At 43.4% G+C, this 19,494-nt stretch overlaps 1 protein-coding gene across 3 annotated transcripts in view; it reads right to left on the bottom strand.

The window, feature by feature from the left end:
• Positions 1-19,494, bottom strand: part of MGAT5 (alpha-1,6-mannosylglycoprotein 6-beta-N-acetylglucosaminyltransferase) — a 409,267-nt gene that overhangs the window by 106,314 nt on the left and 283,459 nt on the right. For all 3 annotated transcript variants that reach the window (XM_080670056.1, XM_080670057.1, XM_080670058.1), the window contains 2 exons: positions 18,957-19,091; positions 12,049-12,182 (listed from right to left, as the gene is read on the bottom strand). In XM_080670056.1, the coding sequence (XP_080526182.1) occupies positions 12,049-12,182; positions 18,957-19,091 (269 nt within the window). The remainder of the gene's footprint in view (positions 1-12,048; positions 12,183-18,956; positions 19,092-19,494) is intronic.

Below are 19,494 nucleotides of genomic sequence, written 5' to 3' on the forward strand. Positions count from 1 at the left end.
TTTAAGTGTCTATGAATTCCCAGAGTCCAGAGCACAGTAGAAATACAGAAAATATGTTTTGAATGCATTATTAAGTCAACGAGAAATGCTTAATTAGCTGATGAGATTGATTTGTAGGTAGATCTACATTACGAGGCAGAGCAGCTATGCCTAAACTACTTCTACCATCATGCTCTTTATACAAAAGCCCCCAAACCGAAGCCTGTTTTTCAAGGAAGCTCATCACTCTATCCCAGAACCTAGCTCAGGTCTGGTATATTATAGGTGATCAATAAATATTTATTGAACTGATAAATTAACAAAAAGTTGATGTTGGGAAGAAGGGAAACAAATCAGTGATACAAACTTTTAAAATCCTAACATTACAGGTTTGTTTTTAAAATATATATATTTTTATTGATTTCAGAGAGGAAGGGAAAGAGTGAGAGAGAGACAGAAACATCAATGATGAGAGAGAATCACTGACTGGCAGCCTCCTCCACGCCCCCCACTAAGAATGGAGTCTGCAACCCGGGCATGAGCCCTGACTGGGAATAGAATCATGACCTCTTGGTTCATAGGTCAATGCTTAACCACTGAACCACACAGGCTGGGCACATCACAGGTTTTTAAATACCTTCACTCCTTCAACATCAGCACATTTATTGAGCACGTACTATGAACCAGGCAACAGCTTATAAACTGATGATAAATCAGTGAACTGACAAGCATGAATGAAGCTCCCTTCATTGAGCTTATATTCAGGTCGAGAGACAAGTAGTAAATAAGTAATGTTACAGATAAAAAAGAAATAAACACAATTGGTTTGGTAATCAGTACTGAACTCTAGCTAATGGTATCATGCTAAAACATCTAAGGATTAAGTGTTATTTTATGCATAATAAAGGTAAACTGATGGATGGAGAGAACTGATGGATATTCATGGATTGATATGTCATAGAATAAAGCAAATTGTTAATTGTAGAGTGTAGGTTGTGGGTTTCTATTGTACATTTCTCTCACCTTTTTCGTATATTTGAAAAAATTTTGTTAAAACAGAAGGAGACTATTGCCTGCCATCATATTCACATTGTTGATTCTAATTTCTAGGATAATGAAACTGGCATGATATAAAAAACTTTATTGAAAAATAAAGATACATCACATAAGAAGTAATCTGGTTTTAAAAACTGTACACAGAAAGTTAGTGATGTTTGCTTTGAATTTTACCAGAACCGATTTTTTTGAAAGGCTGGGACATGGGCTGGGGAAACTATTATAAACAGCTGAGTTAAAAAGACAAGTGGCTGAACCGTTGACAGAAGCACACTAGAGTAAAATTTTCAAGTGTCAAAAAACAATTTATGAGGAATGGACTCCTGAGAGAACATCGCACATGAAGAGACTTTGGCTGTAGAAGAAATTGCAAGTTGATTCTATTATTCACTGGTCTGCACAGCACTGAGAGCCCTCCCGGCCCAACTTAAAGGCCAAAGGGGTTGTTTAAATCACAAACAGCCCCTTTGCTTGTCAGGGCCTAAAAAGAAAACCGTACATGGAAGCAACTGACCCTTAGCTGAAGCTAACAGATCTGCCCCTGACATGAAAGGGAAGGCTTGTTTCTAAAACACTTGCTTTTTGCCCAGGCGGCATGGCTCAGTGCTGACCTATGAACCATGAGGTAGAGATTCAATTCCTGGTTAGGGCACATGCCTAGGTTGAGGGCTTGATCCCTGATATGGGGCATGCAGAAGGTGGCCAATCAATGATTCTCTCTCATCATTGATGTTTCTCTCTCTCTCCCTCTCCCTTCCTCTCTGAAATCAATATATTTTAAAAATAAATAAAACTCTTGTTTTGCCAGGCAACAAATAAATAAAACTCTTGCTTTGTTGACAAGCCACTACTTCGATCTGATTCTGCATACACACGTGGCTGGAAGTTCAAGTCCTTGGGGAAATAAGAGTTAGAAGGTCAATGACATTCAGTATGATCTGAACAACTCTTTAAACCTAACCACGTGCATGAATTCTGTGGGGAGACAGAGAGAGCAACACGAGCCTAGTTGCCTCAGGAAGGTTCTGGAATCTGAAATCTGTGCAACACTTCTTACCCTTCCCTACCTTGTTGCATGGAGTAAAAACAGAATAGGCCTTAGCATTCAATTTAATTTAATTCAATCAATAAATATTTTCTGAATGCCTACCATGTGCCAGGCATTCTTCAACATGTTGGAATTTTAGAATGAAGGAAACAGACAAAACCCTTACTAACACATTCCTCAGATTACAGGGGGAAAATAATAAAAAAAACTAAGTGATGCATAAATGCTGGCTGGTGATATAGTTATGAAGGAAAATAAAGCATTTACAATGGGCGAGTAAGAATTAATTTCAGTGAAGTGACATTTGAATTAAAGACCTGCAGAAGGAGATAGGGAAGTCAAAGGAACAACAAAGAACGTTCTGGAAGATGGAACAATCAATGCAAAGGTCCTAGAGTAGGAGTGTGCCTGGGCCATCCAAGAAATAGCAAGGAGACTAGAAAGCAGTGAGAAAAAAGACACATAGTAAGAGATGAGGCCAGGCAGGTCGCGGGCCAGACCACACCAGGCCTTGAGCCACTGGCACAACTTGTCTTTCCCTATGGCAGATATCATGGCACTGTGAGCACAGGGGTGTCATGATCTGACTTACATTTTAATTCACTCCATTTTGTAGTGGGTGTAATTGTTCTTTACTCATTAACTCAACAGATATTTATTACCAATGAGGTTACCACTTTAGGCACTGAATCATGCTTGCAGGCTCACAGAGTGGGCTCTGGGCTGGAACACAGGTGCTATGAGAGCCTCAGAGAGGACAGCCAGCTCAAGAGGGAACGCTTTCCTGGGGACATGTGCCTCCCGAAGGATGAGCAGGTGAGGAGGAGTGAAGGAGAGAGGCTTCCAGACAAGAAAGCAGCACATCAAACAGTCTGGCTGGCAGAGAGAACTTGGCACCTAAGGGCCAAGAGGAGGCAAGACAACACCTGAGGTGGGCAGGAGCTGGATGGTGCCTGAATCCCGACAAGAAGTTTGGGTCTAGGACCTGGTGTCCTCCTTAAAGACTCCATGGTGTGTTCACTGGAGCAAAGAGAAGATGAGGCCAGACAAGTATGTCTTGATCTTTCTACCATGGGCATCGGGGAAGAATGACCTGGGCTGGGAAGTGCTGTGTTCAAATCCCAGCTCTGAACTTACAATTCTGGGCAGATTAAAACTTCCGGGGCTTAACTTGAATAACAGGGACTAAATGAGATTATGTATGTCAAGTATAGGCACAAAGCTGGTGGCCAGTAATGAGTGACTTGGCCCCTCTCTCTCACCAAATCCTAATCCTAATTTGATGAACTGGTACAATTAGTTCTTCATCTGCAGCTTTTTAACAAAAAGGCCATGAATCCATTCTCAACACTTCACCTAGAATCTCAAAGGAGAGAGAACACCAGGAGTGCATTCGGTGAGCTAAAGGGATATAACACGGAGAACTGGAGGCTTTATTTTGCAGTCACCATGGAGGTCAAGAGTGAGGCATTTGCTCCCCTGCACTGCTTTCCTTTCCTCTAATTTTGCCCAGGGAATGGGTTTTTGTCAGTTGTCTTAGTTTCTTCCCTCCTCCTTTGCATAACCTTCTGCTCTACCCTACACATCTCCCTTACTATGAAATGGAATGACCAACCATCTGGTTTGTGTGGGACAGAGGGTGTTCCCACAATGCAGCCATTCGTCTTGAAAACTGGGATGGGTTGGTCACCTTACTGTGAACCAACACTTTCAAACCTCCCCCCGCCGCCCCCGAAGTGAGTGACAGAACAAACAGGATGTGCTTTGCCTTGATGTTGAGGTCCTCTCAGCCACATTCAACGAAGCTTTGATGTCTAAAGGGGAGGTATGATAAAATCTTAATTTTGATCATATGCCTCTTGCCCCATAAGGAACAAACCTGGAGAGCAGACACCTCAGCATCCCGCATAGCCCAGCACACTGTGCATGGTCAGTACATACACTGAACAAGTGATAAAAGTAACAACCCCAAAATATTACAATTCCAATTCACTCCCACAATGAGCAGCAAATGAATTAGGCTTAGTCACTTCTTAAGCCCTTGTTAAAGAACAACCTTGGAGAGATAGGGAAAAAAGGTTGTTAAAAAAAGATGGACTGGAGATGAAGTGGAAAGACTAATTTAACACCTCCCAGGTCTCCAATCGCTTCACTCAACTTCATTATATCTCCATCTTTCCTGCCTCGAATTACCACACAAACAGAGAAAAGCTGAATATTCCCCAGCCTCTACTGTAACTAGAGACTGTGAGCATCCAAAAAGGCCAATTCTTTAGTGTCTTCATATTGTGAGTGACAGCTGAAATGTTGCAGGTACTCAAAAAATTAGTCCATTACTAAAGGAAAAACCTACAGAGGCAGACCCTGCTAGAAAATAAGAAAATGTTCTGTGATAGTGATATGAAGAGTGAGGCTGTTAAGCAGACAGACTACTAAACATTATTCAAAGTTTTCCACTGTAGAATGTAAATATAGGCCTGAAATGAAACTTGCCTAAAACTAGGAATAAGGAATTTAATCATCTCTGCTATTGCTATTTCCAGCCAGTCTCCAGGGAAAGAAGGAAAAACTCCATTAGGTAACTGTTTCACCACTGATGATGCTTTACACAAGCCAAATGTGGCTGTGAGAGAGGGTGTCTGCAGGTAGATCATTAGAATTACCCAAATACTGGACAATTCAAGCTAAAAGTCATATTCTTGGGGTTTTATTTCTCTCTACTAAACTGTATAGACAAATGCCTTCTCCATGGGCAGATTGCTTTCTTTCTGAAGTATACTAGTAACATATCTTGCTTGGCACTGAGAAAACATAAAAGAGATTACCTTTGGGAGTTAAGAGAAAGCAGCACACACGGCAGACTAAAGGCCACCAGCTAAAGTGATGCCTACATGTAGGGTCAAGCCAAATCCCTGGAAAGCTCAGAAAAAGCAACAATTAATTCTCAAAAGCATCTCCAAATAAATACAAATTAGGAGCTAGCCACTTGAACTAAAAAACAGACCTGGAAACGATGGTTTTAAAAAATTATATAAGCCGAAACCGGTTTGGCTCAGTGGATAGAGCGTCAGCCTGCGGACTGAAAGGTCCCAGGTTCGATTCCCGTCAAGGGCATGTACCTTGGTTGCGGGCACATCCCCAGTGGGAGGTGTGCAGGAGGCAGCTGATCGATGTTTCTCTCTCATCGATGTTTCTAACTCTCTATCCCTCTCCCTTCCTCTCTGTAAAAAATCAATAAAATATATATTTTTTTAAAAAATTATATAAGTGGAAGACAAGGTGATATAAAATTTTAGTGTGTGTGTTAAACCAACGTAAAAGATAATGCTTGCATTGGTATACGGGACACATTTTTGGTGGGGAGGGGCTTTCCTTGTTTCTGTAATAGGGTCGTGTGTCTTTTTAAATTTCATTGGAAGATGGAGAAAGACATTTAAATAGACCCTTAAAAAAATTCTGCTCTCAGGATGATATGAAGGAGGCAGGAGTGGTGAGGAATCTGGGCGGCACCTTCCACGCCAGCAGGCCTCTGGGAGGTTGGGCCAGGACCCGGGGAGGGGTACGTGGGGGATATGGGGCAGGGGACCCGAGAGACATGGGTTTTGAATGCTTTGCTATGAACTTTGGCCCTGACTCAGTGGGGAAAGAGAAGGCACCATGGTCTTTGAGGAGGAGTAGCTTGGTGGCAGGAAGGAGGTCCTCGTGCCTCCCTCAGAGGCCAGCTAGAGTGTGGACAAGCAGAAGCAAGGGCTTGCTCTAAGGGAGGAGCCACTTGACCTCTCAGCTTCTTGGGAAAAGACACTCAACAGATCTGTGTTGTCTGACCAGTGGCTAGGCCCTGCGGAGCTGCCTGGGGAGAGATCAGAAACAGTCTGTGCTGTCCCACCTCCAACAGGATACATGGAGAGGATGGTACCAGGGAAGGTCTGAGGTTTAGGGCAAAACAGTAAAGAAAAACTGGGCTTTCAACCTGAAGAAACTCCACCAACTTAGTGAGGAAATGAGTTAGAGTAGAAATAGAAACAGCTCTGAATATTTGAGAGTAAATGCAGCTGGGTCATTTCACTGCTCCTGCAAGTGCTTCACCCCTGTGTGATTTTCTCTCCACCCTCCTGCTGGCCTCTGACCAGGCCTCCTCATTCCCTCTCTGCACACCACCTGTGCCAGAACATACTATGTCTCACAGACAGGACAGGCAGCTGCACCTGAACACTTGATCCTATAAGCACAACACTCTATTTCCATGTTTTCTAACTCTTTACTATGGAAAACAGTCTAAGTGTACCCGCAATACACAAGCATATTTGTACATCAATTATGTAATGACTAGTGACCTGTTGCGCGAAATCATGCGAGCCCAGCACCCCCCCCCACCCCGGCATGGGACTGCCCCGAGTCCTGGAGTGCCACCCTGATGCCCTGCAACCAGGCCACGTGGAGCAGCTGCCGGGCCCTGCCCCCACAGCATGCATGAGGGGCTGCGGAAACCCTGGCAGGAGCCACATGAAGTGGACGCCTGGACCCCCGTGCCCCTGCGGGGTCGCAGGAACCCTGGTGGAGGCTGCTCAGAGCAGCCACTGGCCCCATCCCCACTGCCCCACCCTCGCTGTGCGTGCCGCCATCTTGTGGCGGTGTTACAGTGTGAGGGTCAATTTGCATATTACCTCTTTATTATATAAGACTAGTAGCCCTGCACACAAATCTGTGCACCAGTAGCTCTCTGCGGGGCAAGCATTCTGTGCCCCGGCCTGGCCAGAGGCGACGATGCAAGCATTCTGTGCCCCGGCCTGGCCAGAGGCGATGAAGCAAGCATTTCGCCAGGCTGCTCACGAAGCAAGCATTCCGCCAGGCCACTCACGAAGCAAGCATTTCGCCAGGCTGCTCACGAAGCAAGCATTCCGCCAGGCCGCTCACGAAGCAAGCATTTCGCCAAACCGCTCACGCTGCCCGCTCTCAGCGGCCGTCCCCCCGGGACTGGGGGACTCTGGTGGGGCTGAGAGGACTGGGCACCGCCATCTTTGTGAGGGAGTGATGGTTAATTTGCATATTACCCTTTTATTAGATAGGATTATTAGATAGGATTACTATCAGCCCATATGCTAAGCACCAGTAAAGCTGCACATCAGACCACTAGCATAGCCACATTTTCTCCAAAGGGCGAGGTAATCAAAGATTTTGTGGGAAAGACAGGGCTAGACTGGACTGGACCTCACCCCTTTGTCTTGGGGGAGGGAAGGGCCCCTCTCCCAAAGATGCACCCAAGTTCTCTGAGGGCAGTTCTGAGAAACAGGGTGCAGGCTCACTGTTTGCTGCTGCAAATTCTTCAACTGACACATCACAACATGATAAAACATCTCAAGCTGCTTTATTTCCCTAGTTCCTCCATTGAAGACAGTCTCATCCGTGGGGAATTTTCCCACCAACTGTTATTTGATGGATTTAGCAGCCAGTGAGGATCCTGCCTCGCTCCATTATCTCATTAGCAGCTACACAATGCTGAGTTTCCAATTCCTGGGTACTTTTGCATTTATTAGCTGCGATTTCTCCATGATTAACAACTTTCTCTCATCAACTATCTGATTGTCTTTAAATACAATTTGTCTTAGAAAATCAGGATCAAAGTAGAATTCTTTCCCTGTATTGTTCAGGGTAATGAAGGTGTATCCTAGCAACTTGCAAAAGTGACCAATTGATTTTTTGAGGGTTTTTTCTCATTTGAAGTATCATGGGACTCCTGGATTATTTGTCATTGGTCTGATTTCAATCCACTGCATCGATTATTCATTTTGATGCTCTGACTACCCTATCTCCGGCTCCTGTGTCCTCTACCCCACCCCTGGTTGGCCTCAGCTCCCAGGATGTCCCATCCTGCACTTTTCCTGCCCTACTCCGGGAACCAACTACTTATCTAAGCAGGGGTTCCTTTTAGTGGGAAAGTGTTTAGGGAATCCCAGTCTGAGTGTTAGTGAGTCATCTTTACTTTTGATCCTTTCAAAGAAAAGAGCTGGGAAACATGGTCTTTTTAAAGAGAAAAAATTCACATTGATATTTCTTATTCAAGTTGAATATTATACACTCTTTAGTTAAATTCTTTAAATACTTCCCCTTTCTTATATTCTGAAAATTTTGGCTCCTACAGTATACCCGGATTATTTTCAAATAACAATATAAATGTTTCCCATTATAAATGTACAGTCCAAAGACGGTTTTGAAGTCACTTGAAACGAGTATTTTCTCTGCGTGAGAGATTGACAGCACCTGATATATTATTAGGTTTGTTTATTTTTTTCAACGTGTTTCAGTTATTAGTGAATACTTTCCTCTTTGATTTTTCTTTTTAGGTTATATAAAACAGTAATGGTTCTAAAGTGTAAATAATGTATATTAAGAGACATCTACTTTCCACCCTTGACCCTACACACCCCTCTCCAGTGATAGTCATTTGTATTAGCTTATTTATTCTCCTTTATTTCTTTTGAAAACACAAGCAAATTTATATACACTAATGTATTTACACATCTTTCCTCTATACCCTTCTTATATACAAGGGAGTAGCTCTACATACAGCCCTGCACTTTGGTTTTTATCACTTAACTAGAGGCCCGATGAACGAAATTCGTGCAAGGCCCTTGGCCCCGGCCCCTGCCCGCTGCAGCAGCCGCGACCAGGGGCTCTGCTGTGGCCCCCGCCCGCCACTACTGCCACCATGGCCAGGGGCCTCTGCCACCTCTGCCGGGGCCCCTGCCCACCGCAGCTTTGTCTGGAAGGAAGAACGTCCGGAAGGATGTCTGGTCTAATTAGCATACTATGCTTTTATTATTATAGACTAGAGACCCAGCGCACGATTAAATCATGCAGATAGGGTCCCTAGGCCTAGCCTCCTGCGATCCGGGCCATCTGCTCGTTTGCCAGTCCCCAGTCCGAACTCCGCCTCCACCGCCAGGCTGTCAGGCCTCCACCGCCAGGCTGTCAGGCCTCCACCGCCAGGCTGTCAGGCCTCCACCGCCAGGCTGTCAGGCCGTTGTGATCACTAGCTCATCCCTAGCTGCTCCGGGGCTCAGGCCTGCGGGAAAGCAGGTGCTGGAGACTTCACCTCCATGCGTGTACGTTGGGCCAGCCGCTGATGGAACATGCTGCCTGCTCGGGGCCACTCACGTGGGTGCTGCCGCTGCCGCCACTGCCACTGGGGCTTGAGGCACTGATGGAGGCTGCGGGACACCCCCGTGGCCTACCCGTCCTGGTGTGAACGGCCCTGAACGGACAGTGCATTCCATCAGCGGCTGATCCTGCACACACACACGGAGGTGAAATTGCCGGTGCCTGCCTTCCCGCAGGCCTGAGCCCCGAGCAGCCAGGGATGAGCTGGTGATCTCAACGGCCTGACAGCCAGCCTGGTCCTCCTGCCACTGACACCAATTCCCCCGTTGATCCATCGAAGCCTGCGGGATCAAGAGGTCAGCAGTTCAGCCCGCTCACCAGTCCCATCCCGCCCTTGTCGCGGGTGGCGGGGGTTGGGGGGATGGGACCGAGAAGTGGTCAATGCCACCTCATGGCGATCGGTAGTCTGGCCGTGACGCCTCTTAGCCTTTTATTATTATGATAGATCCCAGACTCTATCCACAGACCCCGTTATTCACTCAGTCCCCTATTGGGAACATTCAGGTTATTTCTAGTCTGTATTGAAAATAGCCCCAATAAACAGCCTTTGCACAGGCCTCTTTCTATTTCTCTTAACCTACCTTTGGAATAGGTTCCTAGATAGGATCTCTTCAGTGCAAGGAAAGATGCACTGGCAGTTCTGCGAGGTGGTGACACCTACCCCCCAGCATGAGGGTGGGAAGCAGGCTGCTGTCCCTGGGCCTCACCACTAGAATGGCTGGGCTAGCAAACTTTTGAACATTGCCCAATCTGATATGTGGGACATGGTATCTTGGTGCAGTGTGAAAACACATTTCTCTATTGTGAGTGAAGTTAACATGTTTTCATATATTTGAGGTAATTTCATTTTCCTCTGAAACAGTAACAGCTTTTGCACATTTTTATACTGGATTGTAGAACTTTTTACTCATCATTTTTAGAAGTTTTTTATATATTAGGGATACTAACCCTCTGCTTAAGAATTTGCTTATGGTGTTATTGTTTTTGACATAAACATTCTTTTTTTTTTTTTTAAGGGCTGTCTAATGGACCAGTTTTCCCCTTGATTCCTGCTGAATGAGAGTCAGTTAGGACACACATACTTCCCAGGGGAACAGGAATTAATCTGTCTTCATCTCTAGTTACACTGTAAGCAGTGAATTTCTTTCAATTCAACCAACACTGTAGAAATCCTCCACTTATGTACAACAAAATGTGTTTTTCAGGACTCTGAATTCCAACATTCTAAAAGAGAACTTTATAATACTTTCTGAAAAAACTTATTCCCACTCCTTGGGATTAGAAAAACTCCATCTGGTGGAGGGCATACATACCAATTCTGGCCACTTTAGACATAGCTAACATTTTTCCATTTTGCATAACTCACAGGTTACTTCTTAGGTTATTTTGTATGACCTCATCCCAGCCCCTCAAAGTTACACGTGCTTTGTACCATGCTGACTGACCATCTGTCACCCAACAAGCCCTATATTATTTTGTCCCCTAAACTGTGTCCCAGGGACAGGATGCATTGCTCCAGGAACAGTCACATTTACCATGCACAGAACACGCTCTCACAGATCTCTCTGAGCTGATTTTAAAAGGAACTCTTCTCAATTCTCCCTTCTCATACTTTATACCCAGGGATTAGCCCCATGTGTCTGCTGCTACATTTAGACAACCTGAGAAAAGAGTCATCTTCAGCTGGCTTCAGAAAAGCGGGTGAGGCAACCACGTGGGAAGAGGAAACAGATTCACATCTCATATACGTATTCTAGGTGGAAATCTCTGGATTAAAATGATCTGATCATGTTGGAAAATGGGAATTCTCCGCTCTCAGTACATAAATGAACTGTCTTACTCACGTGACCTTTTGTTTACGGAACTGAATGTCATCACCGTGATCTACTGACTCAGAAAACAAACCTGCTCTTTGCATGAACACTATCAAATCTGGCTTCACAGTATTCAGCTAATTTTAAATGAAATGAGGTAAACTGATCGTAGTAGTAAGGAAGTGGGAGGAAAAACAATACAGAAACTGTCCCACAGCGAGGGCCAGTTAGTGCATCACTCTCAGTGTGTCCAGTACATCTCCTCCTAAAATAACCACTGCTCTTGGCGACAATAACACCACGAGAACAAAAGAAGTAAGATTTCCTTCTGGGTCCGTGTTTAAGAAGTAAAATATGAAACAGTTTTAAAAAGTTCCATTTAGGCCATGACCGGGTGGCTTAGTTGGTTAGAGGGTGATCCCAATACATCAAGGTTTCAAGTATGATCCCTGGTAAGAGCACATACAAGAATCAACCATTGAATGCATCAATAAGTGAACAACAATCAATGTTTCTCTCTCTCTCCCTTCCTCTCTCTGTCTCTAAAGAGTCAAAAATAAAATAAAAGTTCCATTTTTAAAAGGCTAACAGTTTTCTATGCAAAATTTGATGCTTAAGTAATTAAGGTTTACTTATTTGGAAAATGTGTGGCCACAGAAAACCCCATTCCTTGTCTCTAATCAAGAGGACCCTACACAGCACCTATGGGGCAGGGAACAGGTATAGTGTCTGCCAACCCAAAGTGGGCCCAAAGCCCTTTCCCTACGGTTTCTTGTGATACGTCCTGTGGAAACATTTTTCTCCAGAACACTTCTAAATGCTCACATCATGGCCTTTTGATAGTAATTGAGAAAAAATTCCATTATTCCCAAGGCACATATTTCTACAGCTCAGGGCCCTGGGATTCATAGCCTCTAATACATGCCATCTACTTTCTTTCCCCTTTGTCTGTGGCAGCATTCTAAAAAGCAGATGCAATACAGGAACACTTACGGAACATGGTGTAAAATTGCTGCGGGTTCAGATTCCACTTTCCCCAGGGGGTCTTGTGGCCTTTGGACTGGGCATAGCTGGCATGGTTAAACTCCGGCTCGGTGCCAAAAGAGTCCAGGACGCGCAGCATGCACCTGCAAGAAAAAGTGCTGTGGGTAAAACTGCAACCTTGACCCAAAAGTTCTGGAAATAAAAGCTCCAATCCCTCTTTCAGGCACTGCCAAAAAGGGACAGATACTTAAAAAAAAAAAAAAAAAAAAAATATATATATATATATATATATATATATATATATATATATGTTTCAGAGAGGAAAGGAGAGAGAGAGAGAGAGAGAGAGAGAGAGAGAAACATCAATGATGAGAGAGAATCATTGATCGGCTGCCTCCTGCACGCCCCCCATTGGGGATCGAGCCTGAAACCCGGGCATGTGCCCTTGACCCCTTGACCGGAATCGAACCTGGGACCCTTCAGTCCACAGGCCAACACTCTATCCACTAAGCCAAACCAACCAGGGCAGATACTTTAAACAGGAAATGCCACTGGACAGGCATTGAAAGGTATTAGACTAGCTGTGTAACCAAGCATCTCCATATGTGACTCGGACCATCATGCAGCAGACACAATGTGCTTCAGAGGATGACTCAAATACCAATGAAATAAAGTTCTCCAAAGAAACCTGGCTGGTGTCTCAGTTGGTGGAAGCATCATCCCATACACCAAAACAGTGTGAGTTCCATCCCTGGTCGGAGTGCATACAGGAAGTAACTGATTCATGTTTCTCTCTCACATTGATGTTTTTATTTCTCTCTCTCAAATCAATACACATATCCTCCTCGGGTGAGGATAAAAAAAAAAAAGAGAGAGAGATAAGTAAATGTTCCCTAAAGCTGAACTGCAGAGTGCACGCTCACTGCAGTGCCCCAGCAGGCCGAGCAGACAGTGGTGCCTAAAGACACTTGTTGAAGAAATAAAGAACTGCCATTTTTAGAGGTCACTATGTATAGTTTGTGTCCCCCAAAATTTATGTGTTGTAATCCTAACCCCCAAAGGTGATGATATTAATAGATGGGGCTGTTGGGAGATGGTTAGGTCATGAGGGTGGAGCCCTCATGAATAGGATTAGTGGCCTTATAAAGGAAACTCTGCATTGCTTGCTCCCTAGCCCCTTCCATCCTGTGAGAATTCAAGAAGTCTGAGACCTGGAAGATAGCCCTCACTTGGCAATGCTCGCACCCTTGTCTTGGGCTCCCAGTTTCCAGAATGTGAGCAATGAAGAATGCTTGCTGTGCATGAGCCCTCAGCCTGCGGTATTATCTTACAGCAGCTGGAACAGATGAAGACGGAGGTCTATTCTGCTCAAAGCACATGGCACGCCTTATCTCTTTCAACATTTTCACCAGTTAATTAGAGTATGTGATTTTAGGTAAAGCTTAAAATTTTGCTCAAAAGGCAATGGTGATTTTCATGTGTCTGATAGTAAGAGAATACGACTGCTTCCACTCAGAGCCTGAAGAAGTGAAACTGAAGATGTTTCATTTGGCTGTTCCACCGAAGCCTTACAGCAGGGCTGGCCAAATCCCATCTACAGCCTGTTTCAGCATAGCCTTCAAGCTACGAATGATCTTTACATCTTTAGTTAAACAATAAAAAGAATATTTTGTGACATGTGAAAATGGTATGAAATTCAATTTTTAGCATTCAAAAATAAAATTTTCTTTTAATATAGCTATACCCAGTTGTTTGTTTATTATTTGTGGCTGCTTTTACACAATAATAGTGGAGTGAGGAGAGATAGAGACCGTCCGTCCAGAAAAGCCTAAAATATTTACTATCAGACCCCTTACAAGAAAAGCCTGCTGACCTCTGCTTTAGGGTGCACACAGAATGACCAATCAGAAGAAAGGAATTAATACTGAAACAGAATGTATTGATTTTGGTTACATTTACTTCATTACTAATTCTCAAAACATTGATGTAAATTTAGCTCATAAATGACCAATAAAAATAACAATATTTTCTGTTGTTATGTATCAATACTGCTTCTGAATAGCTCTTATTGGATCAACAAGCATGAAAGTAAATAAAGATTAAGCCCCATATTTTAGAATCAGAGGATGGCAATGATTTTTAAGTACTTGATTCAGTTTCGTTTTTCTCTTTTCCACTTTCAGGAAGTTCATTCTTGCAAGTTTTTAAAAAAAATCCTCACCTGAGGATATGTTTATTGATTTTAGAGAGAGGAAGGGAGGGAGGGATTAAAGGGGGGGAGAGAGAAAGAGAAGAGCAGAGAAGAGAAGAGAAGAGAAGAGAAGAGAAGAGAAGAGCAGAGCAGAGAAGAGAAGAGAAGAGAAAAGAGAGAGAAACATCCAGGTGTGAGAGAAATATCGATTGGTTGCCTCCTGTATGTGCCCCGACCAAGGATCCAACCCGCAACCTAGATATGTACCCTGACCGGGAATTGAACCCGTGACCTTTTGGTGCATGGGATGACACTTCAACAAATAGCCACCCAGCCAAGGCCCAACTTTTCATTTTTACATTAATGTATGATTCAGGGGGAGAAAAAAAGTGCAAATATCAGATTGGTTGTTCCAGGAAGAGCAACAGTAAATTGCCATTTTGGTGAGATGATGTTCTCATCAGAGATCAGCATCACCAGTCTAGACAAGGAGGGAAAAAAAAAAGGCAGGTGGAAGAGGGCAGGCTGTGACCAGGTGGGAAATACAGGCTGACCACAGAAAACACCTCCTTGCCTGGATTCCCATGTGACTCAAGGAACAGGCCATCATCACAGTGACCACTGTCACAATAGGAACAAGAATGTGTTATCAGCCTGACAGCCAAGAGGCAGACAGAAATGGATGTCCACACTCCAGGAAAAAGGTAGGGATGCAAGGAACTGATCCATGCCTGTTTTTCCTGCTCTTTGAACAGCTCTCTTCTTGATAAAACATTCCCAAGTCTTAACTTACACTCTTCCTTTTAAAATAAAGATACAAAAGGCACTGATTGGAGCCAGTATGTTTTTTTCTGAGGAAGAGGGCAGTGTGGGAACAGAGGGATGATGTGGCAGCTCTGGGGAGGTTGCTGCGAGAGAGGGAGGGACACACACCGCTAGGCAGGACGAGGCGGTTGGAAGGTTCGCTGCCCAGGCACAGAGTTGGGATGCAAGGACCACAGTGCTCTGTGTCTGCACCCCAGGGACAAATAGACACTCTGTCCTAAGGATCCTATGCCTTGAAGCTTTGGCTGCTTCCGTTTATTTGCAATTGACTCAAACGGTCTATACTCCTCTCTGGCTTTGGCTTGACATTCTATTATTAACTTGGAGTTTTACTGGTGTTATTTTCCATTTGGATAATTAAAATAAACTCTAATGGGTAAATATACCTAGCAGTCGCCTGATTCCTGGAAGCCTGGATGTCAGAAAGTGCCTAGTGCTTGCTTCGGCAGCACATATACAGAAATTGGAGCAATACAGAGAAGATTAGCATAGCCCCATGAGCAAGGATGACACACAAATTCATGAAGCATTCCACATTAAAAAAAAAAAAAAGAAAGAAAGAAAGAAAGAAAGTGCCTAGATGCTCACTTCTGATACTGGGCTTCTTCCCCATGGAAGGCTATAGGATGGATGATCCCATGTCTCGCGTACTTTTAATTCTACATCCTCACACTTGAAGCTTTGATTTAGGAAATGTCTATTGTTTTTAGCTTATTTGGGTTTGTTTTATAACCAGAGGCAGGAGACTGATCTCTGTCTGTGACAGAGGAGGCTAATATTATAGCTTTCCTTGTCAATCACGTTCTGCATCTGTGTTGGAATTCTGTTTGAGTTAATATTGACACCCTTTCTCTAACGCCTTTTGTGTGTATGTAGCATCAGAAACAGACTAATGGCTTCAAAAGATATTAGCCTCGCTGCCGAGCAGCTGTCCTCCTCGAGCAGGGATCCCTGCAGCCATGCCAAATGCTCTTGGAATACTCTCTCTGCTCTAAGCCACGCTATTATGGGATGGATGCTCATAACCTTCTTGCCAGGACCTACTTTTTAATGTGGAGCTCGATGCAAAACGTGATATAAATTAGACTATTTGCATCTCGCTGTCTGGTGTGTTCTCAGGGCTGTGAAGGAAGACTGTTTTAGATTTGATCTGTATGAGTTTTGTATACCCAGCAGTGTACTAGTTGCATATAGAAAATATTTAACTGAGTTTCCTGGGTTCTTACATAAATTTAACAGAATTTTCAAAGATCAATATTTCCCAAGATTAATACAACTCAAGGGTTTGCCCCTAAATGCAAAATCAGAAGATAACTGTACACTGAATAGAATTCATATCATCTACCATCAACCAAGATGAATACAGATGGCCCTGACAATTTCTGATCTTCAAAAGGGGAAGAAATGGGTAAGAAACTCTTTAGAGAACCTGCTCGGCCTTCTGATGAAACCTGAGCGCCATCACACCAGATAGCAGGGCTGATGACTACGCGACATCCCGCCAACAGCACTAACGTGGGTGATTTACTAAAGGATGGACAGACATTACCCTCTGCCATAAACCCCCTGCCATGCGTCTTGTCATCCAACAAGAACCAAATACCAATCAACGGTGACCCTTTTAATAACGGAATCGTCCTTTTCAATTGAACTGAATACTACCACTGATAATATTTTCCCATCCAAACAGCCCTTCTTAATGGTGAAGATATGTGAGGTCAGGGATGCCTGGAATGCCCACTCCAGTGGCACATTTATCAGGTGCCTGCCATTTGCAAAATGCCAGAGCACAACAGCACTGCCTTCTTTCTTTTATTTTTAATGTTATAGCTAAAAAGAAAAAAAAAAAGTGTGTTTACTTACACAGATCATTAACCAAGAAAAAAGATGGTTATTTCCATGTAATAGAGAACAAATGTGATAGACTTGGATTCATAAAGATTTCAAGAAAACGGCAAACCCCAAACCAGGAAAAACTGATACAAAGGTAGAGAGCTACCCAGGCCCAAACCAAATTTTTGTTTTGCTATTTTATGAATCTACATCCAAAGGCAATCAGAGCACAAGGTCTCTCTCAATCAATCCCTCTCCTCTGCCCATGAGCATGTCTCTGCCCAGTGAGAAAATCATTGCTACTGCAAGGAAATTCCACGGTAGCGTGTCCTCCCCTCTGTGTTCCTGAGAAGAATCTTAATATTTTAAATTTTCATTTCTTTCAATTCTAAAGGACTTCCAGTCTGACATAACCTTGGAGATGAAAGTTAATAATATTAACTATAGACCAACCTGAATTAAAGAAGTGATTGATTTATTGGTTAAGTTTAAAGAACACATGGAAACATCTCTTTACCAAATATCAACAGAAAAGGAACACATGGTGGGGGCAGGGGTTCCAAGTCGTTCTAATTGAAAGACTTTCAGAGTGTTCTCTTAGGAAGCTGGTTTAAACAAGTCAACACTTACTGTCACTGATAAAGTTTGTACTAACTTCATGATTTTTACCCAAATTGACACAACACTGACATTACAGAATGAATGTAATGTTTATTTAAATGTTTTCACCTTTTAAAATTTATTGGAAACTTTTTTAGACCATAAGTAAAAGCCAGTGTCAACTGCAATAAATGGAAGACAACAAAAAAGAATGTTACTGTGTTTTAATAAGTATTAAACTCAAAGTGAAAGAGAGAAACATTGATGCAAGAAAGAAACATCATTCAGTGGCCTCATGCAGGCACCCCAATCAAAGATCAAACCCACAACCTGGAGATGTGCCCTGACCAGGAATCAAACCGGCAACATTTCAGTGTACAGGACAATGCTCCAACCAACTGAGTCACACTGGCAAGGGCACAGGTATCACACTTTGTTAAAAATGCATGCAAGTGTTAAGAGTAGTGTTGGAGCCCTGCTGGTGTGGCTTAGTGGTTGAGCGTAGTCCCCATGCACCAACAGGTCACCAGTTCAATTCCCGGTCAGGGCACATGCCAGGGTTGCAGGCTTGATCTTCAGCAGGGGACATGCAGGAGGCAGCATATGGATGTTTCTCTCTCATTGATGTTTCTATCTCTTTCTCCCTCTCCCTTCCTCACTAACAATCAATAAAAATATATATTTTTTAAAAAGTAGTGTTGGAGAAATAGTAGCACCAAACTAAGGCTTTTTTCAGAAAGATTGAAAGAAAACTGAAAAATTAATAAACTTCATTATCTAATCCAATGTCATCTAGGTTATGTTGTGTATCATGTAAAAGCGTTTCAAATATTAACTCGTGGCCCCAGCCCCACACCAGGGAACCCTGAGCTCGTCCACTAAACCAGTGGTTGCCAACCAGTGGTCCGTGAGGTCCGAAAGGTTGGCGACCACTGAACTAAACGATAAAGACTGCCACAGAGCAGCACACACACACACTTGGGGCATCCCAAGCACGAGGCAGATCTTAAAAAGTGCAAGACCCTGGCATTCAGGCGAGGTATTCCCCAGCTTTCTCTTCCAAGAATGACAAGAATACTGATTGGGGAAAAGCAGAGAGAATGAGTCATTATCTCAAACCTAAGAAACACAAGTAATGACACTGTCCTAATTTTATCGAAATTGCTATGTGATTAAACAGATGAGATTGTTGTGGGCATACTGAGAGAAGAATGCTAAGTATTAGGGATGGTAAAAAGGAGGTTGGACACTTGTTTTCTATTCTTAACATAAATCAATGAAAATAATGAATAGCCCTTGAAAGTAAGAAGTCACTGTGGAGAGTCTGAATTTCAATTAGGAATGGGAAACATTCTCTACACGGTTCAAAAGGTATTTTAATGCGCTTCTTTCTACCTACAACCATTCAACCCTTGTTTAAAAATAAATAAAAAGCTCTGCAAACCTAAGAACAGCATGCGGCACTTACTGGTAATGAACCCAGGATGGTCCGAGAGTTTTCTTGAATTGAGCGAGTCCCACAATATCAATATAAATGAGCTCAACGATTCTGTCTCCTATGGTGGGGCAGCCAGATCGGTTTCCTACAACCTTCTTCATTATTCTAGAGAAAGGGCAGAAGAGAGAAAAAAAGAAAAACAATTTACTTCAAGGTATGATACTTAACTTTAATAGGCAAATGAACATCCAAGAATCCTTACCCGGAGAATGGCATGGCCCATCCCCATCCACTGTTCATCTGAATTCTGCCCACCCCCCAGGACCCATCCAGAGCCCTGGCCTTGACTCTTGCAAAAGCAAATGGTGCACAGACACAACCTTTGAAGCCCAGGAAAATACAGGTCTGAGTTTGTCTCCCCCATCCAGCAGCTGAGAGATCTTAGACCAGTTACTTAACCTCAGAATATTTCCTTATTCTCAAACAAGCAAACAAAACCACCATGAAACCAGATTGTATAGCAACCTCTCAGGGGTTTTTTGGTGGTTAAATGAGGTACTGACTGGAA

This window comes from Plecotus auritus, assembly GCF_963455305.1.
Source record: "Plecotus auritus genome assembly, chromosome: 5".
Lineage (NCBI taxonomy): Eukaryota > Metazoa > Chordata > Mammalia > Chiroptera > Vespertilionidae > Plecotus > Plecotus auritus.